The 26,564-nt window shown below is 46.6% G+C and overlaps 1 protein-coding gene across 1 annotated transcript in view; it reads left to right on the forward strand.

The window, feature by feature from the left end:
* The window catches only part of GOLGA5 (golgin A5), a 41,191-nt gene extending 18,909 nt beyond the window's left edge, over positions 1-22,282 (forward strand). Inside the window, exons 9-13 of the mRNA XM_006268800.4 lie at positions 4,484-4,582; positions 8,352-8,577; positions 17,963-18,068; positions 19,705-19,768; positions 21,625-22,282. Of these exons, the coding sequence (XP_006268862.1) occupies positions 4,484-4,582; positions 8,352-8,577; positions 17,963-18,068; positions 19,705-19,768; positions 21,625-21,705 (576 nt within the window). The 3' untranslated portion in view covers positions 21,706-22,282. The remainder of the gene's footprint in view (positions 1-4,483; positions 4,583-8,351; positions 8,578-17,962; positions 18,069-19,704; positions 19,769-21,624) is intronic.
* The last annotated feature ends 4,282 nt before the right edge of the window (positions 22,283-26,564 follow it).

A 26,564-nucleotide genomic window follows, 5' to 3' on the forward strand; every position in this document is an offset into this window, starting at 1 on the left:
GGGCAGGGACGTACTATGCATCACCTGCTCCCTGGTAGTTGCCATGTGCCCACTCGCCCAGTGGTAAGTAAAGCCAAACCAAGGCAGCATAGGCCTAAATGAAACAGTGCCTTATCCTTTCTTGTTATAAGGTTTATAAAGTAGTCTAGTCAGAATGGCAGTATGTCTGGCATGTAGGCAAATCGCAGGATATGGGAACAGAACTTCAGTATCTGGTTACCCCTTTCAGTTGAGTTAATTTAAATGTAACTGGGCAAGATGATGTCCCTGTAAGGTGTTGGACAGGCCTGTCCAAAGACAATGTCCCTTTTTTAGAGGAGCAGTATTTAGGCTTAGGGATTATTAGCAAATGGTGCTGGAAAGAGTCAGGGTGGTTCCTAAAAGATTGGAAAATCCCACATAAGTGGTGTTGAAAGCAGGATGTATCATTTGATATGTTCTGGAGTGCGGTAGAAGTACAAATCTTTGCAAAGGATCTTTACTGGGGGAGCACTGGGTTTACATTTGGAATTTGGAGTGGATAGTTTTGTGTTCAAGGATGTAACAAGTGGGCATCCCGAGGCTGGTTGTGTTGTTGGCCCGCCCTCTTGTTTTATGGCTAACCGCTCTCCTGCCACGCCTTTGAAACTAATTGGAAGTTGTTAAGAAAGTGGGAGGCTGCCCATTTAATTGCTCTGATGCCAAGGTCCTATGCACAGCGTCAGACCTTCCCTTATACCGTATCCTATGCCTCGCAGCTAGCATCCATGGCCTAACACCTGACCTAAATTTTACTTCACGTGTCACCTGACCTACAATCCCATACCCCACACTAGGGTTCTCATTCCCATGCCCTCACTCCAGTGCCTCATGTCGAGACACTCATTTCCATGTCCTCACACTGGGGCTCGCAATCCCTGTGCTCTCACATTGGGACTCTCAATCCCTGTGTGCTCGCACTATGCTCTCAGTCGCACCCACTTGGGGCTCCAAGCCCTTCTCTTTTTCCTTGGGCTCCCTGCCTGACTCTGTACCCTCTTGGTCCCTTCACACCCCATACTGGGGTCTCAATCCCCTGCCCAACACTGGGCCTCAGTCCCCCTGCCCCAGGAGCTTCACACCCAGCTCCTTCTTGGGGCTCAGAATCCCACCCTCCCTTGGAGCCTCACACCCAGCTCCCTTTGAACCTCAAGCCACACTGTGGACCTGGGCTGTGTCTCAGGTTTCTTCACATTACCTAGACCCTGCATCAAGCTCTGCACAGTAAACCTGGGCCTTTGCTTTGTTCTCAGATTGTGCTCCTGTAGTTGTTCCCCTCCACAGAGTCGCCTACAAGGCAGCGGGGGCTGAGGTTTTCTGGCGCCCCATACTCACCCTTCACTGGGGAGGCCCAGGTGTGGCATTTCTTGAGGACTGCCCTGCCACAGGCAGCCCCACCACACCATCCAGCCCCAGCAGGGTCTAGTTTTTAGATCATGCCTCAGGACCAAGAGCCTCCACCATCCCTATAGCTCCTGCCCTGTACCTCCAAGATGTTACATGAGCAGCAGCTCCAGCCAGGTGGTGTTTTTCTCCTGGCTGCTCACAGCAAACTGCTGGCTCCACTGCTCAGGGCCTGTTCTTAACCCAGACAGCTGGGCCCTGTTCCCAATCAGGCAGTTCCCTGCTGGTCATGCACCTAATTGGGAGTGCAGCTACCTGCAGGCTGCTTGCCTGTGCCCCTTTTAGTGACAAGCACAGTCACAAAGGGATAAACCCTTGAAAGACTTGGGAATGGCATAAGTCATCCTTGGGCTGGGGAGACAGGCTGGCAATCTTACAATATTCTAATGGATCTTAAAATCAAAGAAGTACAACATTTAAAATTGGATAGTACAGAATTTTTGAATAGTACGATTAGGGCAGGACACAGCCTGGCTGGACTGGGCTGTCCGTATGGGGGCTGCAATGCAACTGGCCTGGCTCGGCAGTACATGTCCAGGATGTGGCTGCAGGTGCCAGGATGGGGCCAGGGCTGTAAGGCAATGCGGGGCAGACAGAGCCCACACAGCGCCCCCAGCATGCAGCCCTGGCTCGGGTGACAAGGCACCATGCTCACCAGTCCATCCTAATAGCTGCTCCGGCCCTGCCTGCTGCCACACTCTTCACCCTGTGGCTGCCAGAAGCAGGGCCAGGTGGGACAGGGCAGCGCACACACAGATCCCCAACTCCACGACTCCCAGGTTTCTGGCAGTCTGGGACTTTCTGCTTAAATTTCCTCCAATGGCCGGGACGCTGAGACAACCTATACAATCTTGGACTGTCCCAGCCAATCCAGGACATATGGTCACCCTGTACGTGGCTAATCACTGATTCTGTTAAGTTTATCAGTCAGTTGAAACCAGACCATCCTCTTATATCTTACTAGGGATTTCTATTATAAACAAGTAGCCATAAAAGAATAATAATAAATAATGGAGAAAATTGGAGAATTCACAATACCTGCTGAGTACAACTTATCCTATAGGATTATGTGTCCTTTCAGAAATTACATTTTAATTAGATGTTAACATCTTGAGCTAATTAAAAGGCAAAAGTTCCAAGCCTGCTCTTGATGGATGGCTGATGTTTGTTATATCAAAGCCAGATGGTAGGGTATATTCTGTTACCTATGTCCCTTGAGAGAGTACACCTCTACCTCCCCTCAATCTCAGCTCTGTATCTAGACCAGTAAAAGTGGAGCTAAAAGAGGGAATTTATCCTTTACATTTAGCAAACTTTAGGTTAATTTTTAGGGGCATAATATGAGTTGTTGTAAACAAATGTAGTTTTAGGGTGGCTTTATTACATATTGAAATGAATAACTACAGCTTTGTTATATCTGAAAGTTGTTTCTTTAATGTATTTAGCTTCAGAAATCAAAATAGCAAAAACCAAGACTAATCAGCTATTTATTTTATGTTGTTGACTTGATAACTGGAAAGAAGTGTTGCAGTGTCCTCTTGTTCTAACAGTAGATAACTGAAGTTACACAAAGATATAACAAAGCATAATATAGTAAAGATCTTGGATCTTTGTGTCTGGGTATTCAAAAGCTTGTATATACTAAATCAAAACATTAACAGCAGTCGTGCTAAATTTTGCCACTCGGTGAGAATGCTCCAACTATGCTGTATCTTTAGACTAAGTTTTTCAAGACAAGTGTCTTTGCTGTTCATTGAGAGCATTATATGCTTTATATACATGGCTTGTAGGTTGTTCTAAAATTTATTTCTGTAGAGACTCTTAAGAAGGTTTTATCTCAGATTCAGGCCAATGCATTTCATTTTTCCTTCCTTACCTACTTACAGGGAACCATAGTTGACAACCCTTGTGGTTAGGCAATAAAATAAAGACAGACAAACAGAAAAAGAAGACCAGTTGATCCAGAATGTGAAGGAAAGGAGAAATGCAAAGTGCTGCACCTAGGGCGGAAAAATGTCCTGCATACCTACTGCCAAGGAAATGACCTTCTTGGAGGCACAGAAGCGGAAAGGGATCTTGGAGTCCTAGCGGACTCCAAGATGAACATGAGTTGGCAGTGTGATGAAGTCATCAGAAAAGCAAATGGCACTTTATCGTGCATCAGCAGATGCATGATGAACAGAACCAAGGAGGTGATACTTCCCCTCTATCGGGTGCTGGTCAGACCGCAGTTAGAGTACTGCGTGCGATTTTGGGCACTGCACTTCAAGAGGGATGCGGATAACCTGGAGAGGGTCCAGAGAAGGGCCACTCGCATGGTTAAGGGCTTGCAGGCCAAGCCCTATGAGGAGAGACTAGGGCACCTGGACCTCTTCAGCCTCCACAAGAGAAGGTTGAGAGGCGACCTTGTGGCTGCCTTATAAGTTCATCATGGGGGCACAGAAGGGAATTGGTGAGGCTTTACTCACCAAGGCGCCCCTGGGGGTTACAAGAAATAATGGCCACAAGCTAGCAGAGAGCAGATTTAGACTGGACATTGTGAAGAACTTCTTCACAGTTCGAGTGGCCAAGGTCTGGAACGGGCTCCCAAGGGAGGTGGTGCTCTCCCCTATCCTGGGGGTCTTCAAGAGGAGGTTAGATAGGCATCTAGCTGGGGTCATCTAAACCCAGCACTCTTTCCTGCCTATGCAGGGGGTCGGACTCGGTGATCTATTGAGGTCCCTTCCGACCCTAACATCTATGAATCTATGAAAGCAGATGGAGTAGTAGATGAAACTTGGTTGACTCTAGATTGTAACTTGCCTTAAGGCTGTCTGCATTGTAAAATCCTGGGAATCTTGTAGGTATAGGTTTCACTCCACCTTGGTCAGTTTTCCCAAGCAATGTATTTCCACCCCTTTAAAATTAAAAAATGCAAAGATTAAACTTTGAGTGTACTTCTGCAAAGTAGTAAATAGCTCTAGTATAAAGTCCCAAATAAGTAGCTAATATGTCTTCCTAAAATTTCCAGAGGGTGTGTATAAACCTTTTATTTTGTAACTGGCTGTGGTTCATTTTATAGGAGCTCCATTACACTGAGGAAGAGCTGTATCGGACAAAAAATACTTTACAAAGCAGAATAAAAGACAGAGAGGAAGAAATTCAGAAACTGAGAAACCAGGTACCTTATTTGCATTCAATAATATTAATTTTGGGTTATGAAAAAAGTACAAGAGCCCCAGGCTGCATTCTTTGTTTTATGCTGTCGAGTACTAAAATGAAATGTCCAAAAAACGTGATCTGAACCATCCAGTAATGGTTTACAACATGACATTCAGCTTTTAAAAACTATAATGTAAAGAAAACTAACTTTGAAATAAGTAACAAAAGCAAATACATATTTTAAAATACTAGTTTCCCTTCAGAGACAGAAAGCTGCATTGTCTGATGTGCATCCTTATAGGATCTGGTGATTAGAAAACCACGTGCACCTCGGCATTATCATATGAAATGCCAAGCAGGGTGTTGCTCACTTGAATGGATATTACGGATTTCTGAAATTGATCCTGTTACTATAACATCTGTTTCATTTCATGCAAATTGTCTTTGAAGCAACGTAACTCAAGATTGACTGTGATATGTAGAGCTGAACAGATGCTCATGTTTTTCATGTGTTGTAATTATTTGTTTGTGTCCCAGTAGCAGTTGGTTTCCCAACGTGTAAAATTTGCTTCAGAATGTGTGGTGTGTCCATTTGCATTGAACATTTGCTGAAGTATTGTTGTTCAGTGCCCCTGATCTGTATTTGCAGCATCATATTGCCTGTGGTCCCTGCTTACTCCATTATCTTATTGTAAATGCTTTATTACTAGGGGTGTGCAAAGCAGGCTGTATTTGATTCTGATTTGGATTTGGCCTGATTCGGGGGACAGCGATTCAATTAACTGACTGAGATCATGGTCCCAATTCAATACGGCTCGGTCTGAATCTGAAGATATGATTGATTTGAAGAATCAGCACTTTGGCCATAGACACAGCTTTTATGGGGTTTTTTTGGTTTGGTTTTGTTTTCTACGTACTTCAAGGTACTGTGTGCAGCTCGTGAATGCTGAGATGGTAGAGCAGATGGAGCGTCCTACAGGAGTGCAGGGGGGTGGCCCTCTGCATGCTCGGTGGTGGACAGGCCCCCCCGGCTCGGCAGTCAGGCACGGGGGGGGGGGGGCGTGTCCACCACCCAGACCCAGGAGGCACCAGTCACTGAGCTGGGGGATGGGAGGGAGATCCCCCCCCCCCCACGCACTCCACAACAGGCCCAGAAGTGGACTGGAAGCACTTCCAGTCCACTTCCAGGTCTGCTGCAGAGTGTGCTCAGAACCCCTCCACACTCCTGTGGGATGCTTCATCCACCCCACCTTCTCAGCGTTCATGAGGCACCTGGTACCTTAAGGTATGTAGAAAAAAACATATAAAGCTGTGTCTATGGTTGAATCAAATCTCTCCGAATCGAATCGGAGGCTCCCGATTCGATTCGAAGAGATTAATGGGTCTCCAGATTCGGCTGTGGAATCGGGCCAGATTGCCTCCAAATCGAATTAGTGACCAAAGCTTCGGACAGCCCTATTTGTTACCGTTTCAGATAGGCATGGGTTACTCAAGTTTAACTTCCAAAAAGAGGCTGCTATTAGTATGGGGAGTATCTGAATAGAAACAATAACACTTAGCCAGTTAAGGCAGGGGTTTTCAACTTCTTTGGATCAGTGTACCCCTGGGGGCCAGATGCAGAGCAGTTTACCCCTGGTGGCCAAACACAGGGGTAGGGGGTGGCACGCAGCCAAACACAGGGTGGGGGGCATGTGCGTCCAAATGTAGAGCGGCAGCAGCTGCCATGTACATGGTTCTCCCGCGTCCAGCCAGGCAGACGGCGCCTGCTTAGCAGTGCGAGGTGGTGCGTGGCAGCATTCTCTCCCTATCTGCCTATGCATACTCCCTAGGGCCTTCTCAAGTACCCCCAGGAGTACACATACCCCTGGTTGACAACCCCTGAGTTAAGGAATCCCAAAGTCAAGTGTTTCCTGTTTGTTTTTAAAGTTCTCTACAGATTGGATCACATATACCACCCTACCATAATTTTTTTTCTACAGTTCGCTTCCACCATTCTTGTCCTGTCCCTTCTAAGTCTCCTTGAGCACCCATGCTCAGTTTCATCTCTTCTTTCTTGCTGCCCCCTTGGCTTATAGTAGCCTCTGAGGTAATCTCTACTAACTCCCTTCCATATCCTCTCTTAAACTGTGACAGTTATGATTGTAATGGCCTTATTTCACTGTATTGTCATAAAGAACTAGGGCAGGAAGGGACCTCAGAGATCATCTAGTCCAACCCCCTGCCTGTGGCAGGATCATTCCTTCCAAACCATCTCACAGAACCATAATCTAAACTCTGCATAAGACTACCATCAACCCTGACACAACATAGACCTAACACCCTAACCTGCCACAAGTAAAGCAGGGGAACCATGGCAGCCAATGTCCTGCTTTTATAAAATGTTGTCAATATACACTCAAGGTCCTGGGCAGAGCGCCATACCCCCTGCCACAGAAGAAGGCAAAAGCCCACACATTCCTTACCAATCTGACCACAATTCCTTCCTGACTTAAAAATTGGCAATCTGTCTGACCCTGAGCAGAGGGACAAGACCCTCTAGCCTGGAACATCCAGCTTTGCTTGTAGCAGGAGAATCGGCACACTACAGTTGAAGTCCCCAGCCTTGGCTGTAGCCAACACCCACTCAAAAGCCTTGCTGAAGTCCAGATACACTATATATATCCAGAGTATTCCCTTCAACCACCCAAGTAGTTACTTTGTCAAAGGAGATCAGGTTTGTTTGACTTGATTTGTTTTTTATAAATCCATGCTGACTGCTTGTGATCAGCCTTTCCTCTTCCAGATGCTTGCAAATGGTCTTCTTTAGGAAATGTTCCAGTAACTTCCCAGGTACTAAGGTGAGACTAACCGATCTGTAGTTCCCCAGATCCTCCTCCTTGCCTTTTTTAAAGAGGGGCACTATATTGGACCTTCTTCAGTCCTCTGGTACCTGACTCATCTCCCACAACTTCATGAAGATCATTGCCAAGGGCTCTGAGATCTCCTCTGCCAGGTCTTTCAGGACCTTGGGATGAAGCTTATCTGGCCCTGCTGACTTGACTTGAATTCATTCAGATGCAACAAAAGCTCTCTGACCATCTTTTTTATCTCTTCCCTCAGCTTGGCTCCTTCCTTATCCAGATAATCCCTATTGGGTGTCTGGCAGCTTAATTTTTTTGTGAAGACTGAGGCAAAGTAGCTGTTGAGTAGCTCTACCTTCTTTGTATCTTCAGTTAGGAAGTGCCCTGTGGCTTGTTAACAGAGGGTCTGCTATCCTTGCTCCTTCTTTTCTAGCCCACATACTTATAGAAATTAGTCTTGTTGTCCTTAATCTTCTTTGCTAAGTGCAGCTCATTCTTTATCTTTGCCTTCTTGATTTTGTCCTTGCAAGTTCTTGCTGTTTCATGGTGCATGTCCTTGGTGACCTGCCCATTCTTCCATTGCCTGTATGCCTTCCTTTTGCATTTGAGACATTTTGTATTCCCACACATGTTATTAAATTCTAATCTTTTGAGTGCTCTAATTTCTGGTTGTGCACAGGCCCACTGCTGCATGAAAGAGTGCACCTGGGTAATAGAACAAAATGGGAATAAATTCTTACCAGGAGCTTCGAAGTAATGATTTACTATATCTGGCTTCAATAATTACAAAAATATATTTTTCTTTTATACTTGTCCTATCTTCTTAAGTATTTTTTTTTAATACTTCAGTTGTCTGGATTGAATTTTTATAGTGGTTTTTTTTTTTTTTTTACAGGGGTGATTATTTCATTTCCTTGCTCAGACTTTGAACTGATGTTTCTTTTTCAGCTCACAAACAAGACTTTGAGTAGTAGTAGTCAGACAGAGTTAGAAAATCGGCTTCATCAACTGACAGAAACTCTTATTCAGAAGCAGACCATGTTGGAGAGCCTCAGTACAGAAAAAAATTCCCTTGTCTATCAATTGGAACGTCTTGAGCAACAGCTTAAGAACATTCAAGGCAGTAGTACTAATGGACCATCCATTAATATGGCAGGAATTGACAGTGGTGAAGGTAAGCATGAAGGATCAGACTGTTTTTTATACTGTATTTGTACTCTGCATTAGTAAGGTCTTGCATATATCACGTAAGTTTCCCTAAGCATTTAAGTTTCCCTAAGCAGGGGTGGACAATTATTTCGGGCGGAGGGCTGCTTGATGAGTTTTTGATGAGCTGTCGAGGGCCGCATGGGTAGCCCTGCCCCTTCAGTTGCCCCACCCCCTGGTTGCCATCTTGGGTCCAGAAGCCCTGCCCCTGACTCCTGACCTTTGCCACCAGAAGTCCCTCCCCTTTCACAACTTACCGGGTAGCAAGGGGTTGTGACCCCTCTAACATCCTGCCCCAGCAGTGGGGTTTCAAGGGCATCGGACCTCCCCCAGAACTTTTCCCCTACCTGTGCCAGCTGGTCCCAAAAGGAGGAGGCTCCGCTGCTGCTTCTGCTGGCCAGTGCTGACCCAGTCAGGCTCACCCCATCCCCAGCAGTACCTGGTAGGCTGGCTTCAGCCGCATGCTGCTCCAGATGGGATGGACCCAGCCGGGTCTGCACTGGCCAGGAAAAGCGACCTGCAGCTGAAGTCGGCTCCTCGCATGCTGCTGAGGACAGGAGGAGCCTGGCCGAATCTGCACCGGCTAGCAGAAGCGGTGGTGAAGCTGTGTGCTGCTCGGGACGGGACGAGCCCAGGCGGAGCACCAAGGGCTCAGCTGCACTTTACCCCTGCCTGCATTGATCAGTCCCTAGCAGCACATGGCTCTGCCACTGCTTCTGCTGGCCAGCGCAGACCGGGCCAGGTTCCTCCCGTCCCCAGCAGCACATGGGAAGCCAGCTTCAGCCGCATGCTGCTCCGGACAGGATGGGCCCGGCCAGGTCTGCACTGGCCAGCAGAAGTGGCGGTGGAGCCGTGTGCCACTCAGGACTGACCAGTACAGGCAGGGGCCGAGCTCGTCCCATCCCGAGCGGCACACGGCTCCGCTGCCACTTCTGCTGGCCAGTGCAGACGTAGCCAGGCTCCTTCTGTCCCAAGGAGCATGCAAGGAGTTGACTTCAGCTGCATGTCACCTTTCCTGGCTGGTGCAGACCCAGCCAGGTCTGTCCCATCTGGAGCAGCATGCGGCCGAAGCCAGCTTCCCAGGTGCTGCTGGGGACAGGAGGAGCCCAGCTGGGTCAGCACCAGCCAGCAGAAGCAGTGGTGGAGCTGTGTGCTGCTCGGGACTAACTGGCACAGGCAGGGAGAAAATGCAGCCGAGTCCCTGCTGCTCCGGCTGAACTCATCCTGTCCCGAGCGGCACACTGCTCTGCCGCCACGTCTCCTCCCTGGTGCTGACTGGGCTGGAGCTGCGGCCCAGCTGCTGCTTCCCCTTCCTAGTGCCGCCCAGCCCGACTCTGCACGACCCAAGTGGTACGGCATGGCATGGGAAAGCCTGCCCAGCAGCTGCTTTCCTGGGCTTACCTGCAGGGCAAGGCCTTTTCCAAAAACAGAACCCGGCCCAGACACTGTTTCCCCTCACCAGCGCCACAGGTTTTGGCACAGCCCCCCTGCCCCTCTCAAGCTGCAAACCTGGCCTGGGGCGGGGTGGGGCAAGGCCAGCTGGGGCAGGCTGAGGTCAGGGTTGCATCACAACCGGAGGTTGGTTGCCTTGCAACCAGAACCCAAGGAAACAGCCTGAGGTGCTGCAGCTGGCGGCTGTTGCCACCTGAGGCTTTTAGAGAGGCAGCTGCCATTACATGGGTTTTGAAGGAGCTCTGCAGCCCAGAGGGAAGTGTTTGGTGGGCTGTATTTTGCCCACCCCTGATTTAATACATAAGAAAATATGGTAATTAAACAGCTCAGGTAGTTGATCTTTGGAAGTATAACCAGTACATTTAAAAACAACCAGATAAGTACTGCAGTTTCATAACTTTAAATTAATTTAATAAAGAAGAACTTCATAGTTTCATAGTTTGTAGGGTCGGAAGGGACCTGAGCAGATCATCAAGTCTGACCCCCTGCCATGGCAGAAAAAAGTACTGGGGTCAAACAACCCCAGCGAGGTGTTCGTCTAACCTCCTCTTAAAGACCCCCAGGGTAGGAGCCAGCACCACTTCTCTTGGAAGTTGGTTCCAGATCCTAGCCGCCCTGACTGAAGTAGCGCCTCCTGATGTCTAGTCTGAATCTACCCTCTGCCAGGTTGTGACCGTTATTTCTAGTCACTCCTGGTAGTGCTCGGGGGAACAGAGACTCCCCCAATGCCTGCTGGTCCCCTCTGACTAGTTTGTAACAGGCCACTAGATCCCCCCTCAGCCTTCTCTTGTGGAGGCTGAACAGGTTCAGGTCCCTTAGCCTCTCCTCATAGGGCCTGCCGTGCTGCTCCTTGATCATGCGGGTGGCCCTCCTCTGGACCCTCTCAATGCTGTCCACATCCCTCCTGAAGTGCGGTGCCCAGAACTGGACGCAGTACTCCAACTGCAGTCTGACCAGTGCCACGTAGAGGGGGAGGATCACCTCTTTGGACCTGCTTGAGATGCATCTGTGGATGCATGACAAGGTATGGTTGGCCTTCCTGACCGTGTCCCCACATTGTCAGCCCATGTTCATTTTGGCATCAATAATGACACCAAGATCCTTTTCTGCCTCTGCACTGTCAAGAAAGGAGTTCCCCAGCCTATAGGTCTGCTGGTTCTTCCTCCCCAGGTGCAGTACCTTGCACTTGTCAGTGTTGAAACCCATCCTGTTCTCATCTGCCCACCCCTGTAACCTGTCTAGGTCCAATTGCAGCCTGTTCCTCCCTTCTAACATGCCCACATCTTAGTGTCATCAGCAAATTTGAATAGGGTGCTTTTTACCCCCTCGTCCAAATCACTGATGAAGATGTTGAACAGCGCGAGTCCGAGGGCCGAGCCCTGGGGGACCACACTACCCACATCCCTCCAGGTCAAAAATGGACCCATCTACCACCACTTTCTGGGTGCGGCCCTCCAGCCAGTTAGCAACCCATTTGACAGTGTAGGTGTCGACGCCACAGTCCCCTAGTTTTTTAATGAGAATGGGGTGAGAGGCTGTGTCAAAGGCCTTCCTGAAGCCCAGAAAGACTACGTCCACTGCTACCCCTGCGTCTAAGGATTTTGTGACCTGGTCGTAGAAGGCCACCAGGTTGGCCTGACAGGACCTGCCTCTAATGAGCCCATGTTGGTTGACCCTAAGCATAACCTCCCCTGCTGGCCCTTTGTGGACATGCACCAGGATAATTCTCTCAAAAAGCTTACCCGGGATTGAGGTAAGACTAACTGGCCTATAGTTCCCTGGGTCTTCCTTCCTCCCTTTTTTGAAAATGGGAACCACATTGGCCCTTTTCCAGTCCTCTGGCACCACACCAGAGCACCACGAGTGCTCGTAAAGCAATGCCAGGGGTCCCGCAATGACCTCTGCTAATTCCCTCAGCACTCTGGGGTGGAGGTCGTCTGGACTTCATCCTTAACTATTTTTGTGACTGATACAGCAAGTATTTGTTAAAATGGTTACCTACGGCAAGTGCCAGTACCACTGGTAGATTGATTTTGTGGACTTTAACCCTGACTATCCCTTGTAAAACATATATGCAGTGTTTGAATAGCAAGGAGGGAAGTGTCTGCAGGATGGTGAAAGAATCAGAATAAGGAGTATTCCATTGTAAGTAGATCAGAACTGTGTTTTACTTAGATGAGATCAACCTTTTTGCACTCAGTTGGCTTCTCATGCAAAGCTCTGAGAAAAGAGCTGACAATTGATGCCCATGAAAAAAACAACTTGCTAAATGGGTACTTTGCATTGGTCTTCCACCAGTCCCAAGGCCCATTACAGGACAGGAAGGCCTGGGTGAGGGAGATTCCTTACCCTCCATCAATGCTGACCTTATTAAGGAACACCTTGAGAGGCTGGATAACTTCAAGTCAACTGGCCCTGATGGCTTACACCCCATGGTACTCAAGGAGCTGGCAAGCATCATAACCCAGCCCCTGGCATGGATCTTAGAAAACTGGTGCTCTGGTGAAGTGCCCAAAGATTGGAAGAAGGCCAACATGGTGCCTGTCTTCAAGAAGAGGAAGCAAGTGGATCCAGCAGACTACAGGCCCATCAGCCTGACCTCTATCCCACGGAAGAGCCTAGAAAAGATTATCAAAGAGACCATTCTCAACAGACCGGCCGATGGCAAAATCCTGAGAGCCAGCACGGGTTTGTCACGGGTAGTTCTTGCTTGACCAATCTCATTTCCTTTTATGACCAGGTGACCTATCACCTGGACAAGGGAGAAGAGACTGATGTATATCTTGACTTTAAAAAAGCCTTAGTCTGGTATCCCACGATCATCTCTTGACAAAACTGGCCAACTGTGGCCTTGGCTTCTTCACGATCCGCTGGCTGGGGAATTGGCTACATGATCGGACCCAGAGAGTGGTGGTTGACAGAAGTCAATTGTCATGGTGCCCTGTGACCAGTGGGGTCCCTCAAGGCTCTGTCCTTGGGCCTATATTCAACATCTTCATTAATGATCTGGACATTGGTGTCAGAAGCGGACTAGCCAAGTTTGCTGCCGACACCAAACTTTGGGGTAAAGTGTCCACACCTGAGGACAGGAGGGCAATCCAGGCTGACCTTGCCAGGCTCAAGAAATGGGTAGACAAGAACCTGATGGCATTTAACATAAAAAAAATACAAGGTTCTCCACCTTGGGAGGAATAAGCATGTTGCAGGTTTTAGGCTTGGCAGTGCTACGCTGGCCAGCACTTCGGACGAAAGGAACTTTGGGGTCATGATTGACCACAAGATGAGCATGAGCCTTCAATGTGATGCTGCAGCTAGTAAACCAAGCAAAATGCTGGCATGTATCCATAGATACTTCTCAAGCAAATCCCGGGATGTCATTCTCCCTTTGTACTCGGCCTTGGTGAGGCTGCAGCTGGAGTACTGTGCCCAGTTTTGGGCTCCACAATTCAAAAAGGATGTGGAGAAGCTTGAGAGAGTCCAGAGAAGAGCCATGCACATGATCAGAGGTCAGGAAAACGGACCTTATGATGAGAGGCTGAGAGCCATGGGACTCCTCAGCCTGGAAAAGCGGAGGCTCAGGGGTGATCTGGTGGCCACCTATAAGTTCATCGGGGTGCTCATCAGGATCTGGGGGAACATCTGTTCACCAGAGCGCCCCAAGGGATGACACGATCGAATGGTCACAAACTCCTCCATGACCGTTTCAGGCTGGACATAAGGAAGAACTTCTTTACTGTCTGAGCCCCCAAGGTTTGGAGTAGACTGCCGCCGCAGGTGGTTCAAGCACCTACTTTGAACACCTTCAGGAGACATTTGGATCTTGCTGGGATCCTATGACCCCAGCTGACTTCCTGCCCTTTGGGCAGGAGGCTGGACTTGATGATCTTCCAAGGTCCCGTCCAGCCCTGATTTTTTTTTTTTTTTTTTTTTTTTTTTTTTTTTTTTTTTAAACAAGTGCAGCTCCTTTCATTGAAATTGGCTTGACTACTTTGATTGGTATGCTCTTTCAAATATCAAATCATTAAGGGTGCACTGGTAAAGATTTTCCTGACCTGTGCCAATGGCTGATTTTATTAACTAGCCATATCGGCCAATACCGATCTGATAGTCGGTATGCAGCCCAGAAGCTTGGAGAGCAGCATTGGGCCAGTATGTCTGTGGAAGGAGGAGGGGGTGCAGATTAAGGCCTCCACGGTGAGGGAGGGAGTGGGGCTGGGACAGGGGTAGGCACTGCCCAGGTAGGGCAGGGTGCAGGATGGAGCCACGGATGGCTTGTTCAGGGGGAATGGGCTCCCAGCTGCAGGCTCAGGGCCATGGGCTGCGCTGGCTTCTTCCCACCATGTGGGGGCTGGGCTGGGGCTGCATTTGGGGCAGGTGGCAGTGGCTGGGAGGGAGGGTATGGGTGGGCTACAGGGAATTTTGGGGTGGCCATAGCCCACCCTGTAGCCTCCCTCCCAGCAGTGCTACCACGTGCCCCGAGTGCAGCCCTGGCCCAGCCCCCCTGCAGGAAGAGGCTGATGCAGCCTCTGGCCCTGAGCCCACAGTGGGCAGTCTGTCCTTGCCCCATGCACAAATCTGGGAGGCACATGCCCCCCATGCCTGCCCTGGGGATGTGCACAGTGTTGGGGAGCCACCTGCAGCTTCATCCAGTGCCTGCCCCAGCCCCACTACCTCCCTCACTGTGAGGGCCTGTATCTGCCCCCACACAATGCTCCATATTTCTCCCCGCCCCCCCCAACAGACTTACTGGCCAAACACTAGTCTCCAAGCTGCCAGGCTCTATTTGTGGCCGTGTGCATGCTGCAGCTACGTCCATGCACACAGCATATATCAGTGACATTTTCATAGGGGAGGGCAATTATTTCAGGTGGAGGGTAGCTGCATGGGTTGCCCTGCCCCTTGACAGCTACCCGCCCCCTGGTCGCCATCTTAGGACCAGAAGTACCACCCCCACTTAACCTCTGAACTTTGTCACCGGACGTCCCTTCCCTTGCCCCTGGAAGTACTCCATTGAGAAGAGGGTTTGCCATCTTAGGGGGAAACCCCCCCTGAAATCATATACTAAAAATCAAGCACCCATAATACTATGTGTTAATTTAATTTTAAATATATATTTTTGATCTGATTTGTGTGTGCGCTGTATATATAGAAGTGATTGTATCAAAGCTCAAAATGCAGTCTGTCTTATGTATTGTGTGGGCTGTGCATGGGTGTCAGGGGGTACCAGGTGGGGGAGAAGGTTTGCAAGGATTGGATGGGGTTAGGGGACCCGGCAGGGGAGGGGGCTGCACAGGCGGTGGCCCAGGGGAACCCAGCTGGGGCTGCATGGGAAGAAGAGACTCTGCTGCCTGTCCTAGGAGCAAGCAGCAGAGCTGCCTCCCTGTCCTCCACCCTGGGCATTGCCCTGCCTACCCCAGCCCATCAGCACAGGTAGGGGCAACCGTGACCAGCCCCAACCCTGCACACCCCGCACTCGCCCATCCGGGCTGAGCAGCGGCGGCAGGCAGGGAACAAGCTGCTGCTCAGCATGGCATAAAAGCAGCCTCTACCCCTCCCACTGCTGGTGCAGAGGTGGCAACGGAAAGTGGGCACAGGCAGCCCTTTGCAGGCTCCAAGCAGATGCCGTGGGGACCACCGGTGGTGGGAGGGGGAGGGGCCGCTTTTCTCTTGTGCTCAGCTGCAGTTTCTTCCTCGCTGCCACTGCCAGCCTGGGCCTTGCACCGGCTCTGGGCTCACCCATTGGGCTGAGCGGCAGCAAGACACATACTACTGTTGGGGCAAAGGAAAGCACCCCCTCTTCTTGCCACCACTGGGCAGTGTTTGCTGGGGGAGCCCACACCACACTAGGCTCCGCTGCAGCTCCTTTGCCATCAGCTCTGCTGCCCAGCACAGCTGCTCCACACAGCCACTGCTGCCGTGCTGGACAATACGGAGCACGGAGTGGACTCTGGCAAACTGTCCAGCAGTGGTGGGGGGGGGGGGGTGTGCTTTTCCCCTGCACTCAGCTGCAGTTTGTTTCACTGCTGCTGCCAGCCTGGGCCACACGGCAGCTCCAGGCTCGTTCAATGGGCTGAGCAGCAGCAGCAGTGGGGCACAAACTGCTGCGGGGCTGGGGAAAAAGTGGCCCCTCCCACTGCTGGCACTCCCTGCGGCAGCTGCTTGGAGCCCATGCAAGGCTGCCTGTCCCCACGCTCTGTTGCCACCGCTGCCCCACAGGCCGGCAAGTACCCGGCAGAGGGGCATGACAGCCCTGTGTGGGCTCTGTGTAGCTGCCGCAGGGAGCACTGGCGGCAGGAGGGGAGGGGCTGCTTTTCCCCTGTGCTGAGCAACAGCTTGATCCCTGCTCGCTGCCACTGGTCAGTCCGGATGAGTGAGTGTGGGGTGTGTGGGGTCAGGTCTGTTCATGGCCATCTCCACCTGTGCCATGGTGCTGGAGCAAACGGGGCTGGGAGTGAGTGGGCACACAGCAACCGGGCAGGAGTGCAGGACCCATGCTGGTGCCCCAAGGCCAGGACCAGAGGGGCCCAGAGCAAGCAGTATGAGCGGAGGCTCCCAGCTGGCTGGGGCTCTATGGAGCCTGGGCCAGCTCCCATCTGTCTCTGCTGGCGCAGTGCAGCCCAGCTCCATAGACCCCTGCCAGCCTGTGCTCTTGCTGCCCCACTCTGGGCCCCACGCTCCCGCACGCTCACTCCCTTCCGCTTCCTTTGCCCCCGCCGCCACTGTCACTGCTTTTCTGCGTGCCCCCCCACGTCCTTACCTGAATTTCCCGCTTGGGACAGGGAGGCACGAACAGCTCCACGGTCCCAGGCCAGAAGCCTTTGCTAGGCAGGGGCTTCCAGCTGGGGGGCAGGTCTGGGTAGACCCTGCTATTGCAGGGGCCTGCCATGGCTTCCTTTTGGGTCTTTCTGGCCCTGGCTGATGTCATCTTTGACAGGTAGCTGGGATCAGATGATAAATATTAATTTTCTAAATTTTTTAGGGGCCCCAGAGGCCAGATTGAATGGCCTGGCATGCCGGATCTGGCCCGTGGGCCATACTTTGCCCACCCCGCATTCTCTGCTACACCACCCAAAAAAGCCAATTGTTGATCAATGTCAATTTTCCTTTTATCGGTGCCGATCCGATAAGAGCTGATTTTATTTATTTATTTATTTATTTATTTTTTAATATATATATCAGCACACCTCTACAGTCACAGCATTGGAAGGGACCCCAAGGGCCCCAGAGTCTGTGTAATACTGCACAAATGTCTCGGAGATAACTCAGCAGCTAATAGCTTCTGTTTAAGACTTTTTTTATTTTTATTCAGCTTCATGAAAAAAGCAATTTGTAAAAGTTTTATCAGGCAAGCAAGAAAATTTTAAATTATGCATTTGTATGTTGTGGGAGGGTGGGTTACTGCTCTTATACAGATAATTAAGCCAGTCTTGTGGAATTACACACAGACACATTCTGGTTTGAGAATCTATAGTAAACTTTAAACTGAGTCCTTTATTTATGAATTTATAAACCTTTGAAGAATATTAATTTTATATAGGAAAGGCTGTTAAACTTGACTATTGTATGACAGCTGTTGATTTGCATGAAAAGGTACAGTCAATACGAAGTCCACAATGCTATGCACTAAAGAAGTGATAGAGACGCCAACAGATGTTTTTGTGTCCAGTCATATGAGCTGAATACTAAAATACATATTTAATAGAGATGGAAATTGAATAAAATTAATTTTGTAGGATATATTTTTGTTCAGTTGTAATCCTAGCCATCAGTCCCTCTCAGGATAAATAGGCCCTCTTAAAAAATACAGCAAATTAATCTGGTTTAATAAAATCTATGTGGACCTAATTTAGGCAGCCTGTTGGAAATGTCTCTTTAAGTTAATTAGAATTTTTGTTCAATAGGTGCTCGAATGCGGAATGTTCCTGTTCTTTTTAGTGACGTGGATGGTAACGTAGCAGGGATGTATGGGAGAGTTCGCAAAGCTGCCAGTAGCATAGACCAGTTTAGGTAAGAGCAAAAACCCTAAAGGAGTACTTTTCTTGCTGCTGGGTTCCCTTTATAATCTTCCTTTGATTTAGAATAATCTGATTTCAATTGTATTAGAGTAATACATTGAGTACAGTGTGTTCCTATTAAATATTGCCCAAATGAATTCCCTTTGTTTCATTCCCATTGTAATTTAAGAGAACAAAAGTGTTTCCACAAGATATTATGACATGATTTAAACACTTAGGTTCTTGTGCTATGAACCCATCAGACCTTTAGAGACCTAATCATTTTGTATATACAGACTAATCTTTGTCACCACCCACTTCTTGCCTCTACCTCAGTGTTCCTCAAAGAAATCTTGTATCAGAGTTTCACCACTTATGCTGCTTTTAGTCCAAGAGCACTTCCTAATAACGAAGTGCGTCTATTAATAATTCATTGTAAGAGTGTCATGCAGCAACAAGGGCATAAAGAGTTTAACTTGGTTTCCTGTTCCAATGCTTTTAAGTATCAAAAAGAATAAACCCAGGTTTTGAACTGTCCTCAAAATCTATGCCTAAAAATAAAACAGTGTTTTGGTATTGTAAAGAGACTTATCTTGATCCCTTGACCAAGGAGCTGTCTTATTTTGGTCATTCAAAAATTATGTACTCTAGAGCTAAAGTCTATGTCATATTTCAGGGGTGAGTAAATAAAATATTTCAGCCCTTAAAAATGGAATTTCTTGATAAAATAGTCTTTATACTTCCAGAGTGCTTTTAATAAAGGATTTCATATGCATTGCAAATGCCAAGATTTCCTTGGCAATATTGATTTTATTTTTGCATTTGTATTTCCACATTCAGATTACTATTTTTTCTTAAAACTAGATTACAAAATCCAGCTGAAAATTAACAATATATTTCATATTGCATTAGCAGTAGAATACTGAAGGTTCTGTCTGTCATATACAGTTTAGTGTAAGAATAGCACAGATCTTTTACTGGGTTTCCAAAGGAACCTGAAGGATCTAGTCACCCACATTTGGCTTACAGTGTCCCATTCTCACCAATAGTAATTCCCACTAAGATTCTGTGAAAAATTCTTTCTCTCCTTTTGACAAAGCCTAATGAGTCTTGCACATAGCACAAGGGAACTATTATTTTCCAATCAGAAATGTGTGTCAGGTTTGTGCTCTGAATAAATATTGTGTTCTTCCCTTGTTCTGCCAGGTCTTAGAGCATGAAGTAAAATTTGAAAGGCAGAAATATGAAAGCCTACATGTCTGATGCCAGTAGATGTTTATAGTTTTGGGGGATAGGACAAGGGTATGTAGCCCAGATTACTGGGGAGTTGCTTACAAGGTGGAAGCCCACCATTAGAGATCCACTGCACCCTCAGCACGTTTGCTAGTGGGAAACCATACATGTAGCTGCATGTACAGATTAAAATGTCATCATGCAGCAAGGACACAGGATTCCCTGTTTTGATTTTCAAATCATTTTTTGTTTCAACAAGCAATTCAGTTACGGTGCCCCACTGAGACTGCCCTGGCAGGTAACATTGTGGACCACAGGTTGTATGCTGTACCACAGGTTTTATGCTGTACACCCTTTGGATAGGGGTTTAAAGGCATCTTTTTCTCTCTTTTTTTTTTTTTTTTATACTTGCACAGCATTCGATTGGGAATATTTCTCAGACGGTATCCCATTGCAAGGGTGTTTGTAATCATTTATATGGTGAGTACGTTGTTAAAACATTGTCCAGATTTATTTTTTAGTCAATTTACTAAAAATACCTACCTGTAATGGAAAAGTCTTTTAGTAACATCGAAAAGAGAGGAGATGTATAATTAGTTTTGACAGTTTGGCATATCTTAAAGTAAACTATAAAGACTGCGTATATTAAATAGGATTTTGAAGTTGCATAGCTTGACAGATGTATGGTTTTATCCTCCCTTTGTTATGCCTTTTAACATTTTAATGCTTGTGTAACTAATTTTGGTTTTAATTTTGTTGTTTCTTTTATAAATGTTAATATATAGCAAACCTCTGATTTAATTTTCATTAAGATAACTAGGGAAACTGATGTTTTAGGTTTAACACTATAGTTGCATTTCGTTCCACCCTATTGATTTAATGATTTCCTGGTCAGATGGCTGTAAAAATAGTGAACCTGACTTCTACCCACATACAATATGATGATTGCTAACTTTTCTTGGGGGGGGCGGAATTCCTTGCAGTTCCACTAGAGGGCAGAGGAATCTGTCAGTTGATATTATTTGTAGTTATATAAAAAAAACCTTGCTGCAGTGTAGTGTGCTTGAAAGGTGTCAGATTGCAATGGTCTCATTAACTCCATTTCTTCCATGCATTGAAAACGCATTGCATGAGAAATCTAATCGTGTTGAAAAGTAAATCTCTAAGATGCATGGTAACTCTTGGGAAATGCAAAACAAACGCTTTTTCAAACAAATTAAGTTTTTGCACCACTATCTCTTCCATCTTACACCTGAAGGAAGACTTGGGCCATTTTAATTCCCCTCTTTTCCACAGGAGCTCGTATATTAAAACAGTTCCTGTGGATTTTCTGTATGTGGATTTGTAAGCCATTATCTAAGGCTTTGAATAAGTATTAATTTTGAAAGGGGAGGGATACAGGGGAGGGAGATTTACGAAATTTCCCTCACTAAAAATTATTTTGAGAGAGGGAGCAGTACAAGCGTTCAGGCTGCAGCTGCTCCTTTTCCCGAGCTCTCCATGCCTTCCCCAGACTGAGAATCAGCCCAAGGAAGGCATAGGGAGCAGCAGCTTCTCTGCTCCTCCTAATCCCAGGAGACTGGAATAGTGGGGCAAAGCCCCCTGCTCACTTTCTGGTGGGCCTGCAGGCACAGGCTTTCTTTGTGCCATGCTGGAGTGAACTTCAGCTGGGGGGAATTTCCACCTGTGCAACATATTCAAAGCCCATGGCTGCAGTTCCCAGGAGCAGAGCAGAGTGCAGTAGAAGAAACAGTGGTGGAAAGCCCCTAACCTGTTGCCCAAACTGGGCAATCCCCAGTTTTGGGGAAGAGGCAGGGAGCAGCTGGTGCTGCTCCCCTCCTGTCTTGGACTAGACCAGGAGAAGAGTGTACAACCATTCACTCATGGGGGACGAGTTCCTTTCCCAGAAGAAGTATGCTTCCCCCAGGAGAAGTAGAATGGATGCTGGTATGCTTGTAGTTTTACCAGGAGGGTGATTCGTTCTCCTGATTTTAGAAATGTAACGCCTGTCCCCTGAGATGAATCTCAGTCAGCACTGCAGATGATCCCTGTATTGGGCCAGGACTAATGGGATCACCAGTTTTCAGCAAAGATAGCATTACTAAAAGAAAGCTCAGATGCACTAACTGTAATTTGCTGTAATTTTTTTTTTATTGATTTGGAAATAGTGCAACATTTCACTGTGCAAACAGTAGTTGTTTTCCCACGTGCAACTGCAAGACAGCCTAGGACAAACATTTCATGGAAGTTGGTTCAGAATTCGTTTCCATCTGACTGTTGAAAATAATGGGTGGCAGTTTATGTAACAGTACTAACATCTGTTTTTCTTTTGCCAGGCATTGCTTCACCTCTGGGTCATGGTCGTTTTGCTTACTTACACCCCAGAAATGCATCATGATGGTCCAAGTGGGAAATAGACTTTATGCTAATAGTGTATAAATTCTGGATTGACAGTGTGTTTAAAATGACCAGTACTGAAATGTCAGCAAACTTTCCTGCACATTATCTAAAGGAGGAGTAACAACCATCATGCCTGTTTTATCATTACTTCTAAAAATTTAAATTAATATAAAGTACTATGCTATACAGCTTCTTCAGTTTCCTTAAAACAGTCCGAGTTTCCTGGAAAAAGACAGTTGTTGAGCCAAGCCAGGTTTAGCATTTGGATTTTACATAAATCTTGGAATGGTTCATGTGCAAAGTAAGATTCACACCTGCAGAGAAGTAACAAAGATTTCAAAAATTAGCTGTGTATGGGACATGCTGTATTGTAGATCATACTGGATATGGACTATGATCAGGGAAACTAGTTGTACTTAGCAATTTAAATAAACTTTATTCTTTCTGTTGTTTAGTCTGCTTTTGCACTTCTGTTTTAAAGTGTATATTCAGATTACTTGTTCTTTAACATGTTAAAATGCTATAAAATTGACAATGGATCAGTGCAATATTTTTTTGTAAATATCTTTAAAAATAAAATATGCATTCTTCTTAGTTTTGTCCTTTTAGCACAGCAGAAATGCATTTTTCTTGATTTAAATTTGAAATGTGGAATTTTACAGTGTACAACATGCATTTTAAGCCACATTATAGTTAACTTGTCATTAACGCGTTAATTTTACCATAAATAGTAACAGTGTTACACGTTTAGCTAACTTATGGTGCCATAAAGTAGCAAACCAGCCACAAAGTTATTCATCAAATATTGTGGAACATATTTTGTGGCTTGTTTGTATGTTACTATAAATTTGAATGTGTAGCACCCCTGAGGCTGCTAACAATCAGCTGATTGCAAGCATCAGCTTGGGAATGGGGTTGGCATAGGGACAGCCCTAGTCCTGATGCCTAAAAACTGCTGCCAGGAGGGAGTGGGTTGCAAGGTTGCCTGGTAGGGGATGCTATGGGACTCTGGACACTAGGAACTTGGAATCCCTGAACCTGGCAGCCTTTCCTATCTAGCAAGGCACTTAAAAATGCTGAGTTGTGGGGAGCTGGGTCAAACATACACTTTTTAGATGCCACCGAGCATAAGGATCCTGGGCTGGGGGAGATGCGCCCCCAATCCAAGGGTCCCAGTATGCCAGAATTTCTGAGGAGCCATGCATGCAGCTAGGTTGTTGCTGGGCAGGCTGATAACTGATTATCAGACTTGCCCAGGACTGCTGGGGCCAGTACAACAATGAGCTGATTGTCAGACCCAGCCCCAACTGCTTCAAGGTCTTGAACTGGACTTGGGACTGCTTGGACCAGGTCCAACAGTTAGCAGATGCACATCCGGCATGGCAGGAGGTGTGATGTTTGGAATGTGGCATAAAAGTTCTCCGATCCCAATTGTACCATCATTAACCTCTGTCAGGGATCTAGGCTGTAAAGAGAAGTTGCATTAATCTATTTTGAAAACTGCCAGTTTTTCTTACACACTTTGGGTAATTTTATATTTGTACTTACTACTTCTTATTTTGTATCTATTATCAACTTATTTAGTTTTTTTATGATTTTTTTTGTCTGAAATCTGAAGTACTTAATTAAAACATGATTTCTGTACAAATACATATTCGCCCACAATTTCAGAAACTATATCTCTAATCACTTATCAGATTTGGTAAACATGTCTCATTAGATAATGATAAAAGCAATTACCCCAAAATAAGGAGACTGTAGTTCTTGTTAGCCCTGTGGCATTAGTAAATTCTTGATACACTGGGACAAAGATATAAGGTCCTTTTTAAGGCCTTCTATTGAGGGACTGCTATTCTATGCATGGAAAACTGAGTAATGAAAAGATGACTAAGGTAATTTATTACTCCTACTCTACTGAATGTGCTTAAATCCCATGAAAGCCAAACAGACCAAGCATGAATCTTGTTCACGAATCTTGTCATGTGAACCGCTACAAAAAATAAAGTATTGTGTTTTCCTTTACTGATTCATATCTTGTAGATGACCCCAAATTATCTTTTTATGCTTCTTTTCCCTTTCAGTTGCTTTCTTTATCTACCTACTAATTTTCACTTTCAGATAGATCTCTACTGTGGATGAGAGAGGTTTAACAACCTTCACTAGATCTGATTTTTATTTAAAAATTTAAAAAATGCAAACTTAAATGATCACACCATATCATAATTGCATTATCACTCGGGGGCGAATGCCTAGAACAGTGATTCCCAACCAGGATCAGTAAGGAGGTAAACACTGTAATACAGAAATTAATCTTTGAAATTGGGAGGCATTCAATTCACAAAAATTAAGGAGGCATGCTTTGAGTCCTAAAAGGTTGAGAATTGCTGGTCTAAGAACCTTGTTGTAGCTCAAAGGACAAAATGTTCTAGGGACAAGGGATTGTTCATTGTACAAATGTCTAAAAGTGCAGGTGCTATACTACCTTATCATTTTTAGATCAATTAAATCAGTTTTTTATATTTGAAATCCATATTAAATTATTATTAAAATATTTAGATTAATGTAGTTCATTCAAGAACTGTTGTGCCTCTCTCTTAAGAAAAAGTGACATATGCCTAATTTGGACCACAAATATAGATTATAATTTTATTTTGATAAAAAGGCCTACTAAATTTTAATAATCCAATTTAATTTAAAATATTCCTTCACAGCAGAGGCTACTGTATAAGAGAATGTAAGTTCATGCAATATACAAACACAAACCACAAGTTGCATGAAAACAAAGTAGCAAGCTGCACATTAGGACTCAAATTAGTGGTTGTTGACCTTTGATATCAACACTTCTGAGTTGGGACATTTCACCAGTAATTTTAGGAAACGTAACATCAGGATACAGTTCCAAGCAACAGTTGAGGTGAAAGACTGATAAACATGTGACTTTGGATTTTAGTCATATGACTGAACACACCTTTAAAAACTACTTTAAGCTTAGGCCTAGGGACAGAAGTTACACATAAGCTGGTTCAAGTGACCAGAACAGAAGTTCAGTGCACATAAACCAGTTTTAAAATGGCTGAAACTGCTTTAAGATAAATCTGGTTGAATGTAGTATCAGACTTAACTGATTTGGGTCAAACTGGTTTATGAAAGTTCTGTTTCAGACCCCTTCTTGGTTCAAGTTAAATCAGAGTTCCCCAGTATGCTCTGCAGCCCTGGGCTAGACTTTCTGCTCCAGAGATCAGGACTGGCCCCACCCCTCTTCTCCCTAGCTGGAGCACTAAGGGCTGCCTTACTGGCTGGCTCACTGCCCCCTCCCTCCCAGCAAACTCCTGCTGGGGTCTGGGGCCAGGGAGGGGGATTAAACTTCCTTTCCCTCAAGTACAGAAGTCCCCTGTCCTGCTTGCTGAGTGTTGGCTGTGACTGTGGACTACAAAACCCAGAGGCACCTGGAAGCAGGAAGAGGAAGAGCTGACCACCCTTGCAGAGTCCTGTTGCTTTGACTGTGGACTGCAGATCAGGGGTAGCAGGAAGAGCCAGTGAACACACAGTCCATGTTAGCTATGTGCCAGAGAGCTGTGCTCTAGCACCCCCTGGCTTCTGGCCTGAGCCACTGCAGGCATGTGTCTGCATTTCCTGAATCAAATGAATGTCTGTTCATTTGCTTATTGGTTAGCTTAGACTAACCTACGAAGACTAAATCAATTAAGCCTCGGGCTTTTTGACTGTCTCTACTTAGCCTATATGTTAAGTGACTTGAAGCTCTCAAATTTCTTTAAGTAACAGCAGCTATAATAAAAGTACACTTATGGTTTTCATAGATCTTATTAGCATAGATAATTTATATATTTTTCCAAACCTGGATGACTGAATGTCTTTTTCACTTCAGTCTTCACAGGCAAGATCAACTCCAAGACTACTGCATCTGGCAGCACAGTTTAGGGAGGAGGTAAGCAGCCAACAGTGGTGAAAGGACAGGTTAGGAACTATTTAGTGGGGCTGTGCAAAGCTTCGGTCCCTGATTCAATTCTGTGGAGATTTGGCCCAATTTGATGGCTGAATCTCGAATCCAAATTGAATCAGGAGACCCTTTAATCTCTCTGTATTAAATTGGAACCCTCCAAAGTGATTTGGAAAGTTTCAGTGATTCAGATATAGACACAGCTTTAAATGTTTTTTCTACATACCTTAAGGTAGCAGGCAGCTCATAAATGCTGCAATGCTGGGGCGCATGGAGTGTCCCACAGGAGTGCAAGGGGCTCCCCAGCGCACTTGGCAGCAGACCCAGAAGTGGACCAGAAGCACTTCCAGGTCTGCCAGAGAGTGCACTAGGGGGCGCCCTCCTCACCCCTTTGGCTTGGCAACTGGTACCTCCTGGGTCTGGGGGGGCACCTGGGGTCCCCCTATGGCTGATCACCGAGCCAGGGGGGCCCCCCAGCATGCTCCCCAGTGGCCCCGGAAGTGGACTGGAAGTACTTCCGGTCCACTTCCAGGTTCGCTGCTGAGCATGCAGGGGGCCTCCCCGCACTCCTGTAGGACACCCCAACCACCCCAGCATCGTAGCATTCATGAGCCACACCTGCTACCTTGAGGTATGTAGAGAAAACATTTAAAGCTTTGTCTGTCTGAATCTCTGATTCCCTGAATTGGCATCGAATCTTCAGATTCAGCTGAGTTGAGTCTGGGACAGTGATCCGAATCAAATCAAATTGCTGTCCTGGATTTGGGCCGAATCCAAGTCAAATATGGTCCATTTCGCATATCCCTACTATTTAGAAAACCTGGGTGTGTACAAGTCCATGGGACTGGATGCAATGCACCTGAGGGTGCTGAGAAATTTGGCCGATGTGATTGCAGAGCCATTGGCCATTGTCTTTGA

This window comes from Alligator mississippiensis, chromosome 2, assembly GCF_030867095.1.
Source record: "Alligator mississippiensis isolate rAllMis1 chromosome 2, rAllMis1, whole genome shotgun sequence".
NCBI lineage: Eukaryota > Metazoa > Chordata > Crocodylia > Alligatoridae > Alligator > Alligator mississippiensis.